Source organism: Hesperophylax consimilis, chromosome 13 (genome assembly GCF_061612785.1).
Source record: "Hesperophylax consimilis isolate HC1 chromosome 13, BYU_Hcon_1.0, whole genome shotgun sequence".
NCBI classification, from domain to species: Eukaryota; Metazoa; Arthropoda; class Insecta; order Trichoptera; family Limnephilidae; genus Hesperophylax; species Hesperophylax consimilis.
In genome coordinates, this window is record NC_142848.1 from 23,824,520 (window position 1) to 23,848,829 (window position 24,310).

At 35.0% G+C, this 24,310-nt stretch overlaps 1 protein-coding gene across 1 annotated transcript; it reads right to left on the reverse strand.

The window, feature by feature from the left end:
• Nucleotides 1-2,780: 2,780 nt before the first annotated feature.
• On the reverse strand, nucleotides 2,781-22,873 carry LOC149418630 (glutathione S-transferase 1-like). The gene is made up of 6 exons (XM_089638897.1): nucleotides 22,815-22,873; nucleotides 14,531-14,671; nucleotides 10,477-10,535; nucleotides 8,751-8,892; nucleotides 4,903-5,096; nucleotides 2,781-3,004 (listed from the first exon to the last, which is right to left on the reverse strand). Exons 2-6 carry the CDS (start codon nucleotides 14,669-14,671, stop codon nucleotides 2,884-2,886), a joined length of 657 nt encoding a protein of 218 aa, XP_089495023.1. The 5' UTR covers nucleotides 22,815-22,873; the 3' UTR covers nucleotides 2,781-2,883.
• Nucleotides 22,874-24,310: the final 1,437 nt, after the last annotated feature.

Here is a 24,310-nt window from a genome sequence, read left to right on the forward strand (position 1 = left end):
CGATGTTACTATTCCATTCGTATTTAAAGTTAGTTCGAGGGGTCGGTGGTCAGTCCAATCAACATCGTAATGTATTTTCATCTCGATAATTTGTTTGTAAATATTTTTCGTAACTAGACAGTGGTCTAACCACCTGGTAGTACTATGCGCGTCACTGACGTATGTGTAAGAATTCTCAGGTAAAATTTCGGTGTCGGCACAAATGTATTCGAATTCTTGACAAAAAGATTTTAGCTCTATTCCAAAGAGTGAGTCGGGATTAGCGTTGAAGTCTCCGATAATAATTGAATTGATATAATCTTTGTCGTCAATGATCGATTGTAAGGAGGCAGTTGGTAAACTCCAGAAAGTTGTCAGTTAAGCAAGTCGGCATATATATCGTGAAGATGGTTAAATTTTCAGTATTCAGACTCACCTCGATTCCGGCCATACGACAATTGTCCGTCGGGATTGTGGTAACCCTTAAATTTTGCTTGTAAATTATCCCCAGTCCGCCGTACGGCCTACCGAGTAGGAGACCGTTAGCTATATTGACGGCAGAGGTGCCCAAGCTATTTCGATGCGGGTGAATATTAGACAAAAATTCAATCTCGGTTGGGAGTAGCCACGTTTCTTGGACTAGTATAATGTCATGATTCGCAGAGATCGTGAATAAATTTTTCGGAGCTACGGACCGATCTGCAATTAATCGAAATAATTCTTAATTTATCGGTTGTCATTTTGATTTTTGGTTGATGTACGTGATTCTATATATTTACGGAATACAATTCCTTCCGGCCATAGTTCTTCCACCAGGTATTTCGGCCCTTCAGTTGCTTTTACAGAAAGTTTAAAGGTGTTAAATGGCGTGGGACGGTAAGGCTTAATTTTTTCGATCTTAGTATTTTCGAGACCATTATCTGCAAGGTACGTAGGTTTTTACGTCGTCCTCGGTAGTTTCCAATGTAAACCTTGAAATATAAATTGACGTAATTAAATCTGCCGACTTCAGTGTCGTTGAGGTTGCTTTTCCTCTCAAGTTGCGTTTGGGTTTTCTAGTTACTAATGTAAATCCTCTCTCATCTTCCGCAGGAGGCCGAGGCCGCGGGCCGTAGTCACGCGATACCTGTTTATTATTTTGTTTTAAAGCATGACGTGCGAAGTTCATTCCCGGCTGCACTGGACTATTTGGAGTGTGTTCGTTCATTGTCTTTGTGTGTGTGGTTGACAGTGCATTGCTAGAACCAGTCGATAAGCAGGATGCGCTGCCCGTCGGTATTTGTTTACTATCTGGAAATCGTGGCTTACCCACCGTTAAGTGGTTAATAATTACTTCCGAATTCCCAGTTAAGTCACTTTGTTTGTTTGGGACCTGAATATTTGCAATTTGCTCTCTTATTAGTGCCAGTTCTAGTTTTATGTATTCATTTTTTGTGGTCGATGAATCTTTTATTTCGGTTTTTATATGAGTTATTTCCGTTTTCAGTGCATTGAGTTCCTTAAGGAGTTTGGACACGTCTATGCTGTCGAAGTTGAAGGGATGCAATTTATGCAACTGTTTAGCAGCGAACACTGGTAGCTTATCAGGATCGGTCTCCTTCAATGATCTCAGGATGTCCTGGAGGTCTCGGCTGATTCTGCCATCTCCTTTCCGCAAAGTACGTTTATCCGGAAGCTTTTTAAACAGGATAGTTTTCGCCTCCTTTATTTCCTCTTCGGAGTAAGTAGAGATGCATAATTGTGTAATTGCAATCTCATCCAGAGTGTCTGCCTTGTTTTGAATGAACGTAAGACACTCGTTTATAATTATATTACATGAGTTACACGACATAGCGATGCGATACGGTCTTCTGTCGCGACAATACCGACAATACTGTATAATAAACACATTGATTTTATTTTGACGTCCCTCTGAAACGTTTACCTCATTCCGGAGTGACAAATACTCTCAGAATCGCCCGCTTGAACACCAACATAAAGTACTACATATTTTTACCAAATTCTAAATAAATAATAGAGAAATATATAGAATTTTGTCGCTGGTGTGGAGGGCAGGTAATTTGTCGAAATTGTTCAAGCTGGCAAGTTCTAAATCATACATTCTGCGATATGCATTTAATAAGGGAACTAAAATATGTTTGCATATATCAAAATCTTATAAATGGCCTTTGCGTGATAAAGGGGTTTAAACAAATCTTAGTGATTAACGCTTCAATTCAAAAACATAATTCTTCTCAATATATAACAATAATTGCTACTGCAAACGTCTTCTTTCTTTTTACTTGATGTAGGTAAGGCTCCACAAGGAAATCGAGTGCAGGGGGAAAGACATAGCAATATTGAGTAGGGACGTAAATGTACGGTGACATCCTAGATATTAGTAAGAGGTTACCCATAGATGTCGCATAGTGGTCGATAATGCAGGGATTCAGACTAAAAAAATTATTAATTAAAACCCGAAGGTCGAGGCAAGAATCGTTCCTACCACCTGTGACCAGAGCTTATTGTTATCCATCACAAATAATGTCCCAAGTGTTTTGTGATCAATCCCGGGCTTTTGATTTAAAGAGTTTGTGAGACAAATCCGGAGTTACAACTTATATGAAGTTTAGGACAAGGTTTGCTTCGTATATAATATTGTACACTTTATTCTGCTATTTTATTTTCTTTCTCTTCTTTCTTTCAAATTTATCATTTTTTATGAATCTTTCAACTGAAATTCAATTTTTATCACTCACTTGTGAACAATCTGTAAAAAACCCCATACAAAAACAAATAAATACAGACATTATGGTTTCTGGGACAATTTTATTGATTATTTTTCTAGTTCACATGAACTTTTGTAAACAATTTAGAACAAAAGTGGAAGTTGTTCACTTATTTGATGTTATTTTGGTTAGGTATCTAGGTTCGCTTTGTTTTACTCTCGACCAAAACGCGCAGTTTGCTCTCTCCTGGCGCATTCAGCTCCATGTAGAAAGGAAGACCGTGACATCTCTTGATCCAAGCTGCCAATTTAGGGTACCTGGAGACAGACATAAAACAATGATTTAGAGCAGGGGTGTCAAACTGGATATTCTTAAGGGCCGTTTATAACATTTGGCCTGTGTAAGCGGGCCGGACCAATATTTAAAAAATAAAACCCATACTTAATTGTTAAAATCTTTATTTAGTTAGATACCTATTTATTATAAATTCAGTAAGTTAAAAAGAAGGGTAACAAGGTAAATTATCTTGAGCCGGACACCTGACTTCTCTTGTTTTTGACAAGTTCATTGATGTCGGGTGTCATATTCGTCGTAGTTACTTTTAGAACCGATTGGAGATTTTCATCCGTAAGCCGTGAGCGATGTTTGTTTTTATTTATTTTCATAACGGAAAACATCTGCTCGCATAAATACGTACTACCAAACATACACAGGATACGTGCCGCATGATTTCTTATACTTGGATAGTTATTCAAACTCTTGAAATATTGTGTATTTTTATACACAATATTTTAAGTAATATTAACTTCCTTAAATTTATCCTTTACAATGCTGTCGCATTGGAGATCTATCAATTCCATTTGCAAATGAATTGGTGCCAGTGCAGCATCAAAAGTAAATGGATTGTTGAAAAGTGGGAATTCCATTTTATGCATTTTGCGAAAATCTTCAAAACGACTGTTAAATTCTGTGATCAGATTCAGCAAAAGTTGAGAATACTCATCCAATTTTGTCTGGTTCACTGTGCCAAATGATTTCACGTGAGGGAAATGATCGAGTGTTTGGTTTTTTATGTGAATTTCCCACAGTCTTAATTTTGTTTCGAAGGCTTGTAAATGCGAATACATTTGAGTGACGATCAAGTCTTTACCCTGTAACTTTATATTGAGGTCATTCATGTGTTTTGTCATATCTACCAAAAAAGCACAATCAAGCCACCAGTCGTTGTCATAATCAATTGGCTTGCCTTTTTCTAACATGAAAGCTTGAATAGGGTCACGTAACTCAAAAAATCTTTCCAAAACTGCCCCTCGACTGAGCCAACGAACTTCCGTGAAATAAGGTACATCGGAATACTTTTCGTCCAAATCTTGTAAAAATTGCCTGAACTGCCTGTGATTTAGACCTCTGCTCCTTATAAAATTTACTATTTTAATTACCGGTTGCATGACATGGTCCATTTTTAAATATTTGGATGCGAGTGATTCCTGGTGAATGATGCAGTGAATTCCCACAAAATTTTCTGATATTTTCTGTTTTAATTTAGTCACAACACCCGAATGTTTGCCAACCATGGCAGGAGCGCCATCCGTAGTTAAAATCTACAATGAAAGAGTGCGGTTCTGTCCTCCGCGACATAATATTGTCACGTGGTAGCGAGCCGTAATGATGGGACCTGAGTGTCGCGGGCCGTATTGACAGGGTCCGAGGGCCGCATGCGGCCCGCGGGCCGTATCTTTGACACCCCTGATTTAGAGCATAACAATAAACTATTGAATTATCAGCCCTTCACATTGCATAAGTAATAGTGCATTCGAACGCCCTTTTAGCGGCATCACCCAGTTCCTTATAATGAAATAATAATAATTATACAGCACATAATATTTTGCGTCTAGTAACTCAAACTACTTCACTGACAAAATATATTCCGCGCGCCAAGCAATTATCTGCGCACTCATAAAAAAGCAAAACGAATGTACGAAGGAAGAAGCATATCTAAAGCAGCTGCACTTATTTGCGGGAAAGGATCAAAAGGAAGTATTGTCACCCGTGACTGACAGTATATTCGCTATACCCTTCTATAAAAAATGCGAAGACAATCGCTTGTCGCAGAGATCTCTTGATTCTGATCCTTTCATGGGAGGGCCCGAATTCACCATTCATTCCAAGAAATTGATATATTGCATTTTAAGACTTGTAGGTTGTCGGTTCTTACTTTGTATTGCTGATAGGAATGAGCATGTCTAGGGACCCAACGGAAGTGATGCAGCAATAGTCTGCGATGGAGGGTTGATTACCAGCTACCCACTTGTTGGTGTCCAGGAACGCTTCCAAAATGCCGTAGGCCTCCACAACGTCGTTCAGCTTAGCCTGGGGAATGTCTGTCTTTCCATAGTATAGCAATGGACGCTGTAAAAAGATATTCACTAGTAAATATCAGAGTAGTTGTGATCAGATACACAACTACCAGCCGGTTTTTTTGATCAATTTTAAATTGAAAATTATTGAGAAAATTTCAAAGAATCGGCTCAGCCTATTTCTCGAAAACAATAATATTCTTTCCAATAGACAATACGGCTTCCGTCCAGGTTTAGGAACTGAAAATGTCATTGCCAACTTGACAAAAAATATCTCTAATAACATCGATAGAGGAATTAAATGCATTGCGCTTTTCCTGGATCTAGCCAAAGCGCTTGACACTATCTCAAATAACAATGACACTATCACTAAAATTCTAAAAAAACTACAGCGCATTGGTATTCAAGGCCAGCTATTCAAATTTTTGGTTAGTTATTTAGAAAACAGGAGCCTGATGGTTCTTATTAAGGCGATGCACTACGTCGTGTAATATTTTAATTTGAGCCGCTATCAATAACAACCCTTACGTAGATGGCGATAAGGTTTAAATTCCCGCTTAACACCATCCGCCTGTTTTGATTTATGCAAGAAAAAAAACATGGCCAAAAAGTGCCTTTTATTTTATTTTGTGGATTTTCAGGCATAAATATTTAATTTTTTCCGATCATTTTATAAATAATTTAATTTGCCACACAATAAAATAAAATTATAACCGAAAATGGGTTCGTAAGTAGGAGATTTTGAACTTTAAAGCAGTTTTCATAGGCCTTAAACATTATTTTTTTCTGGTCTTATAAAAAGACTTATCTAAAAAATGCGCGATTATTTCAAAGGCCAAGATGTATTCTACTCGCAGTATTTAATTAAAGCATCTGAAACATTTCTAGGCGACCAAATTTTCAAACCAAAAACACATGATTTTGCATTACTACGTATGGCATCGCCTTAACGATATTATAACCGATCTAGCATTTATCAAATTTGGTGTAACTCAAGGAAGTACTCTAAGACCACTTTTGATTAATATTTATTTATAACAAATTATTTAAAGCAATAATTACTCGCCTGAAAAATGCACACAAATTGAAAATATCTACCGAGTAAAAATAAATGCCACCGACGGGAATTGAACCAGCACCTTCGGATTGCCGGTCAGGTGCTATGAACCAATAATTAAGTCGGCTTATTCCCAACCTGCCAAATAATTCAATATGTCAATATATCACATTTTTGATATTGGGAATTATTCGTATCGACATTACCAAACAAACTGCAGTTTCTTATTTAAACTTTTAAATCATCATAGATCTGTCCACGTCAAATATATTGATTTTATGTCTGTACCCGAGAAGCATACGGATGCAAGTCCAAAAAGCTAAATGTTCAGGAGAGCGAAAATACGTTTTTTTCTGTAAGTTTGGTCTCATAACTTCTGCGGATATTCATGATAATTGATTTTTATTTTTTATCCTATTGAATCAATTAATTTTGTATCGAAAATGAGAAAATAAAATAAAATATTTTATATACAAAGCCTAAAAAAATGTTTAAAAAAAAGCATGGTGGACTTGAGTCCTTCTGCTTCAAAATGATATTGAATATTTTGGTATGACACATGGTATATTATAAAGGGATCAATGTTGAAAACTTCACTTGGAAGTAAAATAATAACTATATAACAGTTAAATATAAATATCTATTTTATTTATATTTATATTTCCCTATAAATAAAATAGATATTTATATTTACCTAGTAAATATAAATATCAATTTTATTTATAAATAGATATTTATAGGTAAATATAAATATAAATAAAATAGATCAATGTTGAAATTTCATTTGGAAGTAAAATAATAACTATATAACCGGTATATATAAATATATTTTTATTTATATATTGTTTTATTTAATTATAATTATTTTTACAAATTATTGGTATTTTCCATATCTTCGTCATCTGACAGAGAAAAAAAAGATTAAAAAAAATAAGTGTAAAAAAAGTGCAGTGGCTCTGGTACCCACTGTAACATCTTTTGTGGGCCACCAAAATTTGGTGTATTTAATGCGATTGGAATTGTATTTACCTGGGGCAATACCTCCGGGGTGCTCAAAACGGTTCCATGATAAATCGACAATTCAACACACCTTTAAAAAGTGATATAAAGTCATTAGAAACGATGAAAAAAATAAATTAAACCTAACCTAACCCACTTAACCCAGTTAATAGAGATTTTGTTCTTCACTTTACCATCACTTTTCATGACTTTATATAACTTTAAAAATGGGAAATTATCATGAATTATCATTTTGATGATTTATCCGGTCACCGCTCAAAACACCTCTCCTTTTTCTTCTAATATAATAATATTTAAATTCAGTTTCCTGAAAACCATTTTTATACAGTAGCATCCCCGACACATTTACGTCAGCTCGTAGCCATAATACCGTTAATATTAGGAAACCCTTACCATTCATATTCTTCTTTCGATATACAAAAGGTGATTGTGAACCAGTTTTAAAGGGAATTTAAATATTTGAAATTTTCTAAGTTCATTGAGTGTACAATGTACTGATTATTAGTTTTGCAATATCTGATGAATTGTTCCCGTTAATTTTTTTTTTCGTGCGGTAAAATATTTGGAATTGGGTAGTTTTTTTTTGCCCTTTCTATCGCTGAATGGACAGAGTCTACTTCCAGGTAATAAAATTTTAAGATGAATGATCTTGAGGTTTTTATTTTTTATAAAACCTGCCATACGTAGGATATGGCTATTGTTATATTTCTATTTTGACCTGCACAGTTGTCAGACCATACGGTTATTTCTTCAAGATTATTCCCCATATCGCTGTATATCCACTTTAAGAGGCAAGAAGCTACTTCATTTGCCACCTGTTTTCCATCCCTATATAGTCCATTCAGTAGTATAATGATGAGGTAAGGTAAATGTAAGTAAATAAAAAAATTAGTGACATGGTCAGGTCTTCAATAATAATATCACCACCTATGTTTCCGTCAGTCTTTTAAGAAGAATTCTGTTTCTTGAGCCTCGTCATACATTCATACACGGAAATACTCTTTTTCATCATTATTTATTGCAGGAATGCAATAAATAATGATGAGAGCACTGGGATTGTTCTGTTTAGTTCCACAGAAAACATAGAAATTAGAGGCAGAAGGACGCAAAATGGACTTGAGTCTACATTCGAATGTTTACTTCAATGGAAAGCGTAGTAATGTTAGAGGCAGAAAGATGCAAGTCCAATGTACATCTTTATGCTTCTACGGTGTGAATGTGCTAATGGTTCTTGCATCCTTATAATATTTTTGAAAATACCATAAATATTCAAGATAGGGCTTGCATCTTTCTGCCACTAATGAACATGATAATTTACTTCATGTCTTCATCAAAAACTCATTTCTTCAAATTTTGGACTTGCATCCGTATGCTTCTCGGGTACAGATGTATTCATTCATATTAATTTTATTTACTTTTTTTATTTCTTTAAACTTTTTAAAATTGTGTCGTGATATAGATTATATATTAAAATAAAGACTACTGTAAAGATTACATTTGCTTATTTTTTACGAAAGGTCATCATCAGGCATTCTGGATGGTTTGTCCAAATACCAAAAAAGGTCAAATTAACGTACTGTTAATTTGCAGGCGACTTCTTAGTAAGGTGAAATCTTTATTTCTACTCACGACAATGCTCTTAAAGCGGGGGAATAGGGTGCTGTTGTCGAAGTGCAGCCTGCTATCGATGACGGCACGCTTCTTGGCGTCCTTGGGGTACAGCGAGTCGTCCTTGGCGTAGGCATTGGACAGGTACGCTGCGATAGCGTGACTGCAAAACACACGTGGAAGTAATATACAGGGATTTCCAATAAGAGGTGTTATTTTGATATTCAACCGTAAAAGATCAATGGTTTCGTTGCTTGTGTGGTACGTAGCGCCGTCTTGTTGAAAATAAACGTTGTCCAGATCAATACCATCCAATTCCGGCCATAAAAATTCATTAATCATCTCTCGATAGCGCAATCCATTCACCGTAACTGTTGCTCCAGCCTCATTTTCGAAAACGTAAGGTCCAATGACTCCGCCGGACCATAAACCGCACCAAACAGTCACACGTTGAGGATAGAGAGGCTTTTCAACAATAACTCTTGGGTTTTCCGAGCCCCAGATGCGACAATTTTGCTTGTTGACGAAGCCACCGAGGTGGAAATGGGCCTCATCACTCAAAATGATTCGCATTTGATTCACTCAAGTGAATTTTAATAATTTCAATGCGTTGTTGAAGCGTGTATCGTTTTTTATCAATGACATAATTTCTACTTGTCAAATGTCAAAAAATGACAGCTTCAAAAGTAACATCTACCGAAATAGCGGGCTATTCAAAATAACACCTCTTATTGGAAAACCCTGTATATTATTTTTAATAATCCTCACAAGTGCGTACTATAATCTATAGAACGACTATACTATATTCAGGATGTTATGACTAATTTCTAATTTATACCGACGTATAACATTCCCTTGAACGCTTTATGTTGTAAGCTCTCAAAAAATATGTAGGTATTATAGAAGATAACTTCTATTCTGATGCCGAGTTGAAAAAGTTATTTTATGAAATTCCCTCGGTAGAAAAAATCCCAAGGAATGCTCCGAAAGTTATAAAAACACATCTGGTTCTATTGTTCAACATTTTATATGCATGCAAAAATTGCAGTTGTTCTTTAAGTGCTACTTAACTGAGAATTTATTTTTATTTTTTATTTAAACATCTAAAATCATGAAACATCTCTTTTATTTCTAAAATATTATTTTGTAATGTGAGCCTCACTGTGTGTTTAACCCGTGCTGAAGCCACCATTTTAAAATTTTATGTAAATAAGCTGTTTTCATATTAAAAGAATCACGGTAGTAAGCAATGTATATGTAATTATTAGTTCGGTTGTGTATGATATGTGTACTATGATTTTTTTTATTCTTTTAAGATATTTTTTTTGTAATATATCATTTTTTATTTTTCGGAATGACTTTATTGAGTAAAACCTCAAATTGTAATATTTAAATATTGAAGACAATATTAGTGATTTCTAAACGAAAATCTGAAACAGAAAAATCAGAAAAGGAAACGGTCACATCTGGGACACGAACCCAGGACCCTTGTCTTTCCGTGACAGTGCTCTACCAACTGAGCTAATGGGACCCTATTCCCCTCGGTCATTTTTAACTGTATCATACTTCGAATAAGAATTACTAACATCTGACTTGCCCATGCTTGCCAAGCATTTCGACAAGCGTATGCAAGCGTGTAGTACCACCATTACCTAGTGGTTGAAAATTTTAATCATTTAAAAAAAATTATTTTACATAGGTACATAAAGCTTTAAGATAAAAAAAACCAATATAAAGATTTTAATACCTGTCTCCAAGTAAAAAGTCTCCATCTTCCAGTATGGGAATGGTGTGCTCTGGATTTTTCTGAAACGAAAATGATTTATTTGTATAAAAAACTAGCGCAATAAGTTTCCTAATTCAATACATAGGAGTGAAAAACAGACAGAATACATTTTTTTATACACTTTTTAAGATATACAATTCCGTAGTAAATTATTATGAGCCAGCGTTAGCAATGTAAGCGTTCAAAAATAGTTTTTTACGATTTGATTACAAAACATCGACTTTTCTCTACTTTGTATAAATATGATACGCATGTATTACGTAAAAAAACCTTCCGGAATAAATTCTTTAAATGATAGTGAATACCATATCAAAATTAGAAGAACTAAGCGCACAAAAAGACAGGCGCGAATAGTAACTTTGTTTTATACTATTTAGAGATTTGGTAGTTGGGTTCAACTCGCAATCCGTCTCGTTTCTGCAGCACGGTAACAGAGGAGAGAGAACGCGTATCACGTGATACCTTAGTGACGCGTAACAGTGTGATCAGTGGCGACGTGTGATAGAAACAAATATTACTTGTTTTTAATTGAAAAAAAGATAGAATCGTATGAAAAAATTAAATGTATGTTTTTTACACAAAATATGCTCAGAAATCGCTGGTTAAAATCACTAGGATACGTTCTGTTACACCCTGTATAGAGTGGTGAAGAACTTCCTTATACTGTCCAATATAAAATCACTAGGATACGTTCTGTTACACCCTGTATAGAGTGGTGAAGAACTTCCTTATACTGTCCAATATAAAATCACTAGGATACGTTCTGTTACACCCTGTATAGAGTGGTGAAGAACTTCCTTATACTGTCCAATATAAAATCACTAGGATACGTTCTGTTACACCCTGTATAGAGTGGTGAAGAACTTTCTTATACTGTCCAATATAAAATCACTAGGATACGTTCTGTTACACCCTGTATAGAGTGGTGAAGAACTTCCTTATACTGTCCAATATAAAATCACTAGGATACGTTCTGTTACACCCTGTATAGAGTGGTGAAGAACTTCCTTATACTGTCCAATATAAAATCACTAGGATACGTTCTGTTACACCCTGTATAGAGTGGTGAAGAACTTCCTTATACTGTCCAATATAAAATCACTAGGATACGTTCTGTTACACCCTGTATAGAGTGGTGAAGAACTTCCTTATACTGTCCAATATAAAATCACTAGGATACGTTCTGTTACACCCTGTATAGAGTGGTGAAGAACTTCCTTATACTGTCCAATATAAAATCACTAGGATACGTTCTGTTACACCCTGTATAGAGTGGTGAAGAACTTCCTTATACTGTCCAATATAAAATCACTAGGATACGTTCTGTTACACCCTGTATAGAGTGGTGAAGAACTTCCTTATACTGTCCAATATAAAATCACTAGGATACGTTCTGTTACACCCTGTATAGAGTGGTGAAGAACTTCCTTATACTGTCCAATATAAAATCACTAGGATACGTTCTGTTACACCCTGTATAGAGTGGTGAAGAACTTCCTTATACTGTCCAATATAAAATCACTAGGATACGTTCTGTTACACCCTGTATAGAGTGGTGAAGAACTTCCTTATACTGTCCAATATAAAATCACTAGGATACGTTCTGTTACACCCTGTATAGAGTGGTGAAGAACTTCCTTATACTGTCCAATATAAAATCACTAGGATACGTTCTGTTACACCCTGTATAGAGTGGTGAAGAACTTCCTTATACTGTCCAATATAAAATCACTAGGATACGTTCTGTTACACCCTGTATAGAGTGGTGAAGAACTTCCTTATACTGTCCAATATAAAATCACTAGGATACGTTCTGTTACACCCTGTATAGAGTGGTGAAGAACTTCCTTATACTGTCCAATATAAAATCACTAGGATACGTTCTGTTACACCCTGTATAGAGTGGTGAAGAACTTCCTTATACTGTCCAATATAAAATCACTAGGATACGTTCTGTTACACCCTGTATAGAGTGGTGAAGAACTTCCTTATACTGTCCAATATAAAATCACTAGGATACGTTCTGTTACACCCTGTATAGAGTGGTGAAGAACTTCCTTATACTGTCCAATATAAAATCACTAGGATACGTTCTGTTACACCCTGTATAGAGTGGTGAAGAACTTCCTTATACTGTCCAATATAAAATCACTAGGATACGTTCTGTTACACCCTGTATAGAGTGGTGAAGAACTTCCTTATACTGTCCAATATAAAAATCACTAGGATACGTTCTGTTACACCCTGTATATAGTGGTGAAGAACTTCCTTATACTGTCCAATATAAAATCACTAGGATACGTTCTGTTACACCCTGTATAGAGTGGTGAAGAACTTCCTTAAACTGTCCAATATAAAATCACTAGGATACGTTCTGTTACACCCTGTATATAGTGGTGAAGAACTTCCTTATACTGTCCAATATAAAATCACTAGGATACGTTCTGTTACACCCTGTATAGAGTGGTGAAGAACTTCCTTAAACTGTCCAATATAAAATCACTAGGATACGTTCTGTTACACCCTGTATAGAGTGGTGAAGAACTTCCTTATACTGTCCAATATAAAATCACTAGGATACGTTCTGTTACACCCTGTATAGAGTGGTGAAGAACTTCCTTATACTGTCCAATATAAAATCACTAGGATACGTTCTGTTACACCCTGTATAGAGTGGTGAAGAACTTCTTTATACTGTCCAATATAAATGAAGAGGAAAATGAGTTCAAATTTAAAAAGAAGTTATCAAATATATCTATAATAAAAACACATAAATTTGTTTTTGACCACGATAGTTTTATTTTCACTCTACCGGTTTCGGAAGATCCCTTCCTTCGTCAGGAGAATATTTAAAAACTGATCTACTACACAAAATATTGACACATAAATACAAAAATGTTAAGTGTTTGAGGGAGATGTGGACAAAGTGGAAGGGGTAATTACGGGAATTCCAGGAAGAACAGAGCGGTTAACTAGAAATATGTCAAGAATAGGACTATAAGACAGATTAATTTGGTTATTTATTATACTGGAGTTATTATTGAGGGATTTTCTGATTTCAAGTGCTTCTAAATTATCTAATTTTTTGCCTTTATTACTACGGTGAAGAATTTTAACCCCTGTATCTTTACTAAAAGTATGATCGGTGGAAATGAGATGATTGGCAAACTCCGAAAAATTATTGTTATTTTAACATCTTAAATGTTCCGTGATTCTAATATTTATATTTCTAGTTGTCTTACCTATGTAGAACGATGGACAATCATTGCAACATAGTTGGTAAATGCCTGAGTGGCTAAATTTGTGATCTTTATCTTTAGTATTTTTCCCAAGTTGTTATCAGTATAGAATGCGGGTTTAATGTGGGTAGGCAAATTTTTTGTACTAAGTGAAGAAAAATTGGATATGTATAAGATTTTACGCCATTGAAAGGGATTTATGATTAGAGTGAAAATAAAACTATCGTGGTCAAAAATAAATTTATGTGTTTTTATTATAAATTATGATGAGCCACAAAGTGAATGCTTTTTACAATTACAAATATATCTAGTTTGTAACTTTATTGCTATACTATTATATTATGTGATTTTGTATCAGCACATATTGAAAATCTCTTCTAAATATTAGTCATTCTGTGAAAAACGGGACGGAAAGCCGCTTCCTCATAAAGTTTTGATAAATTCATAATAATATCGGAATACGTGTTCATCTATAAGGACGAAGTGAAAAAAATGAGGACTTTTACGAACACGTGTTCGGACATCATGATGTTTTAATTTAAAAAATTTAGGTTACCTATCAATTCATTCGTTAATGGCCTACAATCCCATTTTTAACATAATACGAATAATTTGAAAATATTTTTAATAAATCAGCAGTAGTTTTTATCGGGATGTTTTCCCCGTGTATTAAGTAACCTATGTAGGTACATACAGTGTTTAGCTGTAGGTACCTACTACTTTCAGTTAAATAAATAAATATCATAATAAAATAATAATTGCGGTTAATAAAATACCTTGACGAACTCTGGACCCGAGTTCTCAAAGTTGAAGAGGTCGACTTCCACGTTGACGACCTCTACCTTGAGGGCCGCAGCCACCATCATGACAGCCCGGGCAGGGGGGCTAGTTTCCGTTACGTACAACTTGGGTGCCATCTATTAAACATAAATAAATACTTCAAAGAGTACAGATACTACTACAAATCAGTTTATCGCCCCACGCTTAAAAATGGTCATCAAATCTGGGTGGTGGACGATAGCAACAAGCTGCCGAAATTAAATTTATATTAACGTCCATCTGCTCGCTAGGACGGAAGATTGACCGAATTTTTGCGCACGTCCCTCTCCAGAGCGCCGCCGAAGCGGTGGGAGTTGCATGTACACGAAGAAAAAGTACAAAAATTTAATATGTGTTGATAATTTGTATTTGTACTTTTTCTTTAACTTTTAACTTTTAGTAAAATACTAATGTATTATCACGATGTCGGAAGACGTGTTTATTAAAATCCTAATATTTCCGCATTTCGTCAACGTATATTATTAAGGCAAAGTTAATTGTTTCGGAGAATTTGAACAATTCATCAAATTTCAACGTTCATTTTCCGGCTTTGTGGAAGTCCTACTTAAGTTCTGTTACTATATCATTGTAGACTGGTTGCTTGACAGAACTGAAATAATAACAGAACTCGGAAAAATCTTTCACAAAACTGGAAAATTGACTTCGAAATTTGAAGAATTGTTCAAATTCTCCGAAACAACCCAGTGCATAAATATGTGTTCCGATATTTTAGGAATTGTTTAAACGTTTAAAATTAAATTAAAAGGAAACGGCCTGCATTCCCGTTTTTAACGCGATTACCAATAATTTGAAGAGATTTTTAATATATTTGGTACCTACCTTGATGTATGGAAGTAAAGCATGGAACTGGCAAAGAAAGGATGAAGGTAGATTGAATGCTGTTGAAATGAGATCCCTGAGGCGTATGTGTGGTAAAACCATGTTTGATCGTGTGAGGAATGTGGAGATCCGCAAAGAGTGCAAGGCTGATGTAAGCGTAATGAGTAAGATTAAGAAAGGGACGCTTAGATGTTTTGGGCATGTAGAGCGAATGAGCGAAGATAGGAGTGTAAGGAGGATGTGTCGGGGACGCCCGAGGAAGACATGGCACGATCAAGTGAATCAGATACTCGAGTCGGGCCATGTCAAGAGTCAGAATAATAGAAGAGTATGTATGAGACGATGTATGAATGTGAATGAGGCAAGAAGTGTGTTCCAAGACCGAGTTGTTTGCTGGTCCGTCCTCTCTGCCTACCCCTGCGGGGAAACGGCGTGATGGTTAGTTAGTTAGAAATACTCGTTTTTCTTTATGTATTCTCTAGTTTGGCTACCTTTACACTTGTAAGTTTTTTCCTGTAAGTTGCTCACGTAAGTGACTTACGACAAATTTACTAATGTAAACGACACCATAGGTCACTTACCGTAATTTTAAATTTATACCAAGTTACAGAAGTTTTTTTTACGTATGTTTTTGACAGGTCTAATCGCTCACGCGGGAATTTACGGCTCTCTCACAGCTTATCAAAACAGATTGATAAGTTGAGATGCTTACAGTAAGTTTTGACGTCACTGTCGGGATGGTAAAACAGAAATATGCAACACCGAGAGTAAGATTCGGCTTAATGCCGTTGCTTTTCGGGACTTGTTTACTTATCGCTTATCGTCATGACCAGCTTTATGAAATAATAAAATGCAATAATCTATGGAGACTACCAACATTATTTATCACACAATGTCATGTTTAAAAAATGCCTTTGTAAATGTGTGATAATGATTCTAGTATTCGACTTTACGAACTGATGGATCAGCTATCAAACTTCACAACAAATTAATATCTCCAATGAATGCATACAAAAATGCAATATAAGAATACATAGAAAACATTACCTCACGCCAAAAATCGAAGAGTCACAATTAATTTTTCTAACTAACTAACCATCACGCCGTTTCCCCGCAGGGGTAGGCTGAGGGGACGGACCGCCAAACAACTCGGTCTTGGCACACACTTCTTACCTCATTCACATTCATACATCGTCTAATACATACTCTTCTATTATTCTGACTCTTGACATGGCCCGACTCAAGTATCTGATTTACTTGGTCATGCCATGTCTTCCTCGGGCGTCCCCGACTTCTGCTACCATTCACATTTGCATCGTATATTCTTCTTACACTCCTTTCTTCGCTCATTCGCTCTACATGCCCAAACCATCTAAGGTTTAAGGCAATAAGGCAATCTATCTCACACGATCGTACATGGTGTTACACACATACGCCTCAGGAATCTCATTAATTTTCAGCTGGTGAAATAGCATTCCGAAAACGAGTGTCATTCTTTTATAATTAGCGGTCCTATCATTTCCAATATGTATTAGAAGTCAGTTGCTATAATTTGGATAAAATTAAAGAATTTTTGTTGACCCTCAATTCTTAATTCTGCCGTTAAACGAACGAAAGCCCCATCAGTACTTCTTCTTTGAAGCCAACTCCTAATCCAACACACTCTGCGGCCCCTTACGTTTTTGTTTGACAAAATTGTGCATATTATCGCAGCGGCAATCCGTTGTGTGCGGAAATGGGTACTATATGGGATCCATGATCTAACCGTAAATAAACAAATCCCTGTTATCAAATATTACTAACTGACAGCTGTCAAAGTCGGCGGCAACGCGTTGTCAGGAAGTCATCTTACCAAAAATAGAATTACTGGTGTAGCGGTCTCTGTGAGAAGTTCGTTAATTAAACTTCCTAACAACTTCCGTGAGCATTATTTACGATAAGTTGGATGCATATGTAATCGCTCCTATGAGTAACTTATCAAAAATTTACGAAAGTCGTAAATTCAACTTACAAGTGTAAACCCAAACACTAAACTCTCCTCCGCTAGTTTGTGAACGAGTTTGGTCTAGCCAGTCTCCTTCGATCTCAGTGCAGCCACGAAGCTGGTCGAGTCAGTACGACGGCCATAGAATAAAGAATAACACGTCTAGAAGTGCCTTCCATATCAATTTGAATGGTTAAAATAATCCACTTAGCCCAATAACTGAATCACTAACGGCCGTTGTTCCCAATCCTACTGATCAACTGTTCTCAAATTTCCAATCCTCAATTGCATAATTACGCTCTTCCCAATGCAACTCTCCTACCAAGCTAGACGAACCAAACAGCTGGATTAACCTCTGGCTCAGTAAAAGGGTTAGTTATCAAAAGTGTCAACATAGTGAAAAATAACAGCGAAATCTTGAACGTCATTTGGTTCTTTATTAATTAATTTCACTATTATTTATTACTCTAAATATTAAATAGTAAACTTTATAATATTCATTTTCTCATTCTGTGTGTAGTTCTTGCTACTTTTTGATTTGTATTTTGTCCAAGTTGCTTAGTTTTATGTTGACACACGGAAGAGAAACATCAAACGTCAAATTTGTATTAGTGTATTTTCGCGCTTTGCGCAGCATTAGTAAAAGTCAAGCCAGTGCTTTATTTTTAATGTATTTACATGCGTTTGTTAAAAAATATAAAATTTTGGTTTATGTATTACGGTATTTAAAATAAATTATCTGTATTAATAATAAGTAAAATATTAACTCCTCAATATAAAACTAACATTGAAAGTTTTTACATTGATGTCATTTTACTGTCTATGAAAGTGGGCGGGGACACTTAACATTATCGACGATTAAGGTGTTTAAAAACAGGCAAATCGAGCGTTACTGAAGCTATTTAACCTTGACTGATTGGAGGCTCAGATTGATCAATCTAAATGTTGGGAACAACGTCAAAAAAAAAGCAAAAAAAAATTGTTGCTTCCCGATTTTTTTATTACATGTCATCCATCTATAAAAAGGATGTGTTTTTTTCAGAAATAATCAGGATTGAAAACGAAAATATTTTAATAGCCGAATAATAAAACACGGGGGTTTATTTCCTCTTCTGGCTCCCTGCAATAATATCACTGTAGAGATGTTTATTTAATCTCTACTATAATTATGATTGATATGTATATTATTCTGCAGAAGAAAACTATTAAAACAAGATAAATAATGACTTGGAAACTGTATCAAAATAACTTTTTTTTATCTTATTTTAACAATTTCACTCCACTAATGTTTTTTTGTAGATAAGTAATATGTAGATAGGTACCTCGTTCATTTACATAATTTATATTATTTTTAAATATGTACATTTATTTGAATTTCCCTTTTGTTGTCGGGAATGAATGAATGCTAATCTTGGAAGAAGAAATTAACCCACTTCCCGACATTCGATTGAGCTGAAACTCGACAGATAGACCCGTTACTATTTACGTGTACGCACACGCATAAGCGCATTTATCTGAATTGGATGAAATTACAGCAGTTATATAGGAAATTAATGTCGGACGTACCCGATCGGCATTTGGCGAGTTTGGTAGATTTGTCAACTTCATTTCCTGGGTAGTCAGATTCAATCCTCAGTCAAACCAAAATTGTTTTTTTTTTTAACTTTGTTAAACAGTAAAAAACGGGTTGCTTTTTTAAAAAATAATTGTTAAATTGCTTATAATAGGCCTCTTCACTAGCGACCAAAAACTCTCTTTTAAAAATATTAGATGAAATTCAAAAACAGAGATGTCTTTTCGATTTGTTGCGATTTTAATAATAATACCAATTGTACATTTATTCACCCACTAGCTAAAGTCCTCCGCGTTGCCCGGGCTTTTACAAAGTTTTCTGAAATCACATGGATATTGTAATTTTCCATTTATGTTGAGGAAGCATCAAGTATCAGTATTAAGTTGTGGGTAAAGGGGTTGAGGTGGTTTTTTTAAATCTCATGTATACAGTGGCCTTCCCCTGTTATGACGGTTGTGTATAAAATTTTATCAGTCTCGGAATAAAACTATAGATTTATATATTATAAATAAAATCAACCACAGACACTCTTCTTTTTGTTAAAAGATACCTATATGCAGATTGTATGATTGGTCGATGAAATAGTGGATGCAACCTGTAAACTGTTGTTGGTTTACTTCTAATACATTGTCTATAGTTTGTTATAATAAGATACAGCATTGAAAATAAAAATCGTACAGCGCTCCTGAAGCGATTTTTTACAAAAACGGCGCTATACAAACCAACGAAATAATATTAAAATTATGAGGTACCCACCTACTTAAATTGTCTTTGCCTGTGTGAAATGTGCGTTATGGTGGTATCATCTGGACTTTAATATTTGTTGTGGACCTGGATTTTATTACGATTTGAGTTTTACAGTCTTACCCTACACACAGCATCCTAAAAGATGAGATAGGCTCATCTTTTAGGATGCTGTGTGTAGGGTCATTTTAAAGGAAATGAAGGAGAGGTAGATCTGGGAATGAAAAAAGAATGAGGTGTGGGTAGGAATGTAGGGATCAGCGTGTCCAGGAGTGACGGACGAATGTTCTATCCTTCCAGCTGCAGCTCAAGGCGATGGGTCAAGAAAGACCAGTTGGAGAGGTTAAAGGGTCTCCTCAAACTAGCATCTGATCTGGCACGCCACGCAGCTGATGGGAACACACCTCACCCGATGAGCCCGGGCACCCCTGCTAAATTATCGGCCGTAGCGAAACACTTGGGGTGACCCAAGGCAGAGTTGATTATCAAATAAATGGTTCCCGGGGACGGTACCCAAACCCGCCCCCTAAACTGTTGTGCGATGTCAAGTGTCTTGTAAATTTCTCTCCAGTAGATTTCGTGCTACTTTTATAAGATTATAAAGGGTGTTCGGAAGGTGAAACTAAAGTCAATAAAATTTTTATATAAGTATCTATATATTTTGTAATAATTTCAATAATATCATTTTACTGTTTGGCTAATAACCAGTATAAGAGATAAGAGTTTGGATAAGTGATAACCTCTTATGAAATAATATTCCAGATAAATGCATGTCATAACTCATAACCGTGAACAACAATAATAATAATTGTATACATATTTTGTTATCACCTTCATATTGAGTCGGTAGATCTTACTAAAGGTTAATGAAAAACTGAACCACGAATAACGCTATATGATTTGAGTATTTCACTGCCAGAAGTATTAGAGTGATTTATTTTTGGGCTATTATGCCATGTTGCGCTACCTCCCTCTTTAGCCAGCGTTTCCGGTAGCATTCAGAGCAGATATTTAATCATTACACATCTGCCCAATGGACACTGTAATGCTGTCCGGAACGTTACCTACCATACCCAAAAAATAAATCATACAAATTAACCATTTTAACTCTTTACTAGCGACTAAATTCCGTGACACTTTTTTTGTTTTATCATTTCTGATCTAACAAACACAAGTCTAAATGTTTTATGACGTTTATCCGTCTTTGCACGGTGTTGTAAATGCTTTTGAATGAAGTTTTGAGATTGAGAATTCTAGTGCAACTGAAAACTGGGTGCATTTTTTAGGTGGTAATAACATTATTGTAAAGAATTGAAAAGCTATTTTTTTAAATATATTTGTTTCACTTGATCGTGCCATGTCTTCCTTGGGCGTATCAGAATTCTTCTACCATTCACTTCCAGGTAATACATTCTCCTTATACCCCTTCTTCTTTCGTCATGTACGCCTCATTTTATCAAACATAAGTATTTGTTAAATATTAAATAATATGATTAATAAACAACCATTGTTGAATGAAAAATGATAGTACATACTAAATAATTTATTGGGTTTTGAATAAGTCGACGTAGCGCAATTGATAGAGCACCTGACCGGTAGTCAGAAGGCTGCGGGTTCGATTCCCATAAGTGGCTTGTATTTTTTCCCGGAAGATTTTTTCAAATTATGTAGGTGTTTCAGGCTAATGATTGTTGCCTAAAAATTATCAGAAAACTGAGTTCATTATAAAGGTAGAAATAATATTATTGTATAGAATTGAAAAGTTTTTAAAGTAATTGTTTCACTTGATGGTTCCAAGTATTCCTCGGGCTTTCCCAACTCTTTTCACCAATCTACACAATTTCAATAAGGAAATATTATACAATTTGTCCAAAGAAACATCTGATGAAACTTTTCTCAATCTTTCGTCAGTCAGGTAGGTAGCATAATATTGAAAAAAAAGACAACAAGAAAGAACAAATAAACACGACGATTTCACATTTGAATAAAGAATCTTTACTGAACCATTGTCAAAGTTAACTGAAGTGGAACACACAAACAAATTTATATTTAGATGAAATGAACGATTGAGTTAAAACAAGACTTACGCTACGATCACTCAATAATGTTACTTACCATATAAAATAAAAGTAAAGTGGCTTAATTAATTAAGACCTATCGGAAGTTGGCGATATTTAACAACAAAGGAGAACAAATTTTACAAATGCAGCAATAATGTTTAAAAAAACATTGTTCAATGAATTTTGTACTAGTAGAAATAATTGAGACATGGTGTGAATTTTGAACTTGCTCGATGAAAAGACTCCGAATCCAATACAACGACGCTTGCAGAATCATATTTGGATAAAGAAGATACAGCAGGGCATCATCAATGTTTACGGAACTAGGACTGATGAGACACCGGGTCACTGGAGTCAGGATGCGGCTAATGGCCTCCGCCAACACGGTGGTGACCGCAGCCTAATTGCACCAAGCGCTACTCCTGATTGAGCGCTGGCCCCAAGCTCACTCGAGTCTCAAGACCACGCTCTACATAATTATTCTTAATTGTATTATTTTTATATATTATTATATTCTCCTGTATTTCTTGAAAATTGTTTTATTCGCATAAATACTGTATTATATTTTTGCGAAATTTTCAGAATTTTTTTAATTTCAGAATGTAAAAAAATAAGTTATATTCACATATCTATTATATAATCAATATTTATATCTATATGTGACGTGCGGGATTGCACTAACCTCTCCACATCCCTGAATTAAATTGATAATAAAACAAACAAAACCCGTATGAAAAACCAAAAAAGATGACGTAGAAACAATTGTTGTACTTACATAAGGACAAAAAAAATTGAATGTATATGTATTGATTTTCTTTTATTCAAATAAAAAGTTGTTTATGACAATCCACGAGAGGTTGCCTTTGATTTGGAGTCTATAATATTAATTTAATCGCTGCGAAAATTACTTACAATTAATGGCTACCTGTAGATTCTTGTACGCATATGAATAAGTATCTTGTTGTGAATATTTGCATCTTATTAACGACATAATGACTACAAGTACGAGTATATTATATATGATTAGTGTGTCAGCCTACCTTTGTTGTGATATGTCGAACAGGAGTACGGATCGCGAACTGCGAGAGCTCTGAGCAGAATTGCAAGTCGAAGTGAAGAGTTTCACTTGGCTCTCTATGGATTCAGTAGATCACAACCGTTGGTCTATATTCGCGATAAATTATTTAAATACATTTATCATTAACGCTGTTTGTTTGAGATGTAATATTGAGAAGATAATTTATTTCTAAACATTTATAAAACGTGTAACAACAATAATGGCTAATAATGAATATAAATGTCCCCAGCACGCACAAAATAAACATGTAAATATAATTTTCTCATATTTTTTGGATGCTATTTTTTTAAAAACATCTATTTAAATTTCGATTTTGTTTTGCTGATTGAATGTATGAATGAATGACCAATCTATCATTGAGTATGGTATCATTGCATGGGGAGGGGGTACTTCATCAGCTCTAGATCCTGTTGAAAAGGCGCAGAAAACAATTATGAAAATTATTCTCAAACTTCCTCAAACTGCAAACAGTAACTTAATTTTCAACATAATGAGAGTATTTGATGTTCGACAGATCTATGTAAAAACTATCCTCATGCATCTCTTTAAAAACAAACACGTGCTTTACGAAAAAAAAGTAACTTTAGATTTACGCGTAATTCGAACAAAGACATGTTGCAAGTTCCAGCACTTTCTTCCACCTTTGGTCAACGTAGCTTTGGCTACTTTGCCACAAAGATATTCAACATGCTCCCGGAAAATATTAAAGTGAGTCAAACACAGAAAGAGTTTAAAAAAAAATGTTAAAATTTGGATTTATTCAAATGATCGAGCCTATACTGGTGCCCTCACCCAAACGCCTTATCATTGACAGTTATTGCAGTATGTACGGTGCAAAAATTTACTATATACGTATTGTGTAAATGCAAAAAATAATGAAAAGTAACCAAATGCCTTATCACAGTGAGTTATTATAGTATGTATTGTGTTTAAACTTGTTGTATTTGTATCTTCAATATGTAAACAATAATGTAACCTAAAATAATGGATTGCTGTATCAGAACCCATATTAAACATTTACATATAAGCAAACCATAGACAAAATGGAGAAATAATTAACTAAAAATTCTGCCTCAATACAGGTTCGCCTAGTGAGGCAGGTTATGCACAACCTAATATATAGTATATTATGCCATTTCTATATAACACTCTTACATTCATATCTATTTTTTTCTTATATTAGAAACTGCTGTATTATTGTAACATTATTCTTTCAACAATTTCATTGTTTCTAACTGACATATAACTTACTAATGATATATTATATATATTCTGTAATTTTTTGATGAAATAAATTTAAAAAAAAAATGAAGTGGAAATTAACCCACTAGCTGACAGATAGATTAGTTATCGATGACAATGCATTGTGACAACCGGGGAAGGGTAGAAAGTTCTGGGAAGGTAAAAAGGTATAAGGGGTGGGTAGGAATCCAAAGATCAGTATGTCCAGGGGTGACG

Coding starts and splice junctions, on each gene's coding strand:
- LOC149418630 (XM_089638897.1), bottom strand. CDS start 14,671: ATGGCACCCAAGTTGTACGTAACGGAAACTAGCCCCCCTGCCCGGGCT. Junction 8,893..10,476: donor GACTTTTTACTTGGAGACAG/GTATTAAAATCT, acceptor TGTGTTTTGCAG/TCACGCTATCGCAGCGTACC. Junction 5,097..8,750: donor CCCGCTTTAAGAGCATTGTC/GTGAGTAGAAAT, acceptor ATCTTTTTACAG/CGTCCATTGCTATACTATGG.